This window comes from Loa loa (assembly GCF_000183805.2).
Source record: "Loa loa unplaced genomic scaffold supercont3.3633, whole genome shotgun sequence".
In the NCBI taxonomy this organism is placed as follows: Eukaryota; Metazoa; Nematoda; class Chromadorea; order Rhabditida; family Onchocercidae; genus Loa; species Loa loa.
Genome location: NW_018111811.1, coordinates 1 through 951, shown reverse-complemented (window position 1 = coordinate 951; position 951 = coordinate 1). Strand labels below are relative to the sequence as shown.

Here is a 951-nt window from a genome sequence, read left to right as displayed (position 1 = left end):
CATATGGGAGATTATTTTAAACAATGTAAATTGGTTAAATGATTTACAATAGGAAATTTATTTGATTATATATGTGTATGGTTGGAGTCTCACGAATCGGAATTCGCGACATATGCAACGGTCTTTATTATCAAGTTGACATTTTAACAGATCGAGATAATATATCCAAATCGATTTCATTTAATCCAATCAATTATGTTAAAAAACTGAAAAAACGAAAAAATTAGCTGAGCGAATAATTGCAGCAAAAAAGAGCGAATAACGGCATCTTCAAGACAAGTGATATTAGTAAAAACAGGTGTGTGAAGTCATTAATTACTCTTTTATTTCTCCTCAGGAGATTTTTTCGTTTTTGGATCGAATGATATTTAGCGCTTCCCAACATCATTTGAATATTTGCGTGGAAAAAATGATTCATGACATTTGGAAAAGGATGAAAGAATGACTAAAGTTAATAAAGGTCAATTTTTGCTTTTTTTTTCCTCATTTAAGATATCCTCGAAATAAATATTCGAAATTGAAAAGAAAGAATGTGGAATCCCAGAGTCCCTATGTAATAGGGACAAAAAAAAAGTGAAAAGTTCGTTAAAGCTTTTTAAAAGATTTTACTTATTCTATTTGATTAAAAATGATAACTTTACTAGGGACGAATTAGTTCCAATCATTTCAGTGCATATTTTGATTCTCAGAATATTTGCAGAATATCACTTTGCTTTGGTCACTTTGGTCATGCTTGAATTCTTCAGGAACATTCACTTTTGTTATCCTTCTCCAATCATTTCTTAGCGATAGCGGTGATGGCCTGACAGTGCAACTTCATAACAGACATCTCGGTGTAGCACCATACGGTAGCTCCTGTGATAAATTATTGAAAAAGATAGCGCAACCTTTAGCTCAAGTTTACACGAATGTTAAAATGTATGGTGGATAGATTGATAAATTCATCGAGTA

The 951-nt window shown here is 31.8% G+C and overlaps 1 protein-coding gene across 1 annotated transcript; it reads left to right on the top strand.

The window, feature by feature from the left end:
- Positions 1–746: 746 nt before the first annotated feature.
- On the top strand, positions 747–931 carry LOAG_16025 (hypothetical protein; the record flags this gene model as incomplete). The annotated part of the gene is made up of 1 exon (XM_003151513.1): positions 747–931. A coding segment is annotated over one exon (185 nt), but the record flags the coding sequence as incomplete, so codon positions are not given.
- Positions 932–951: the final 20 nt, after the last annotated feature.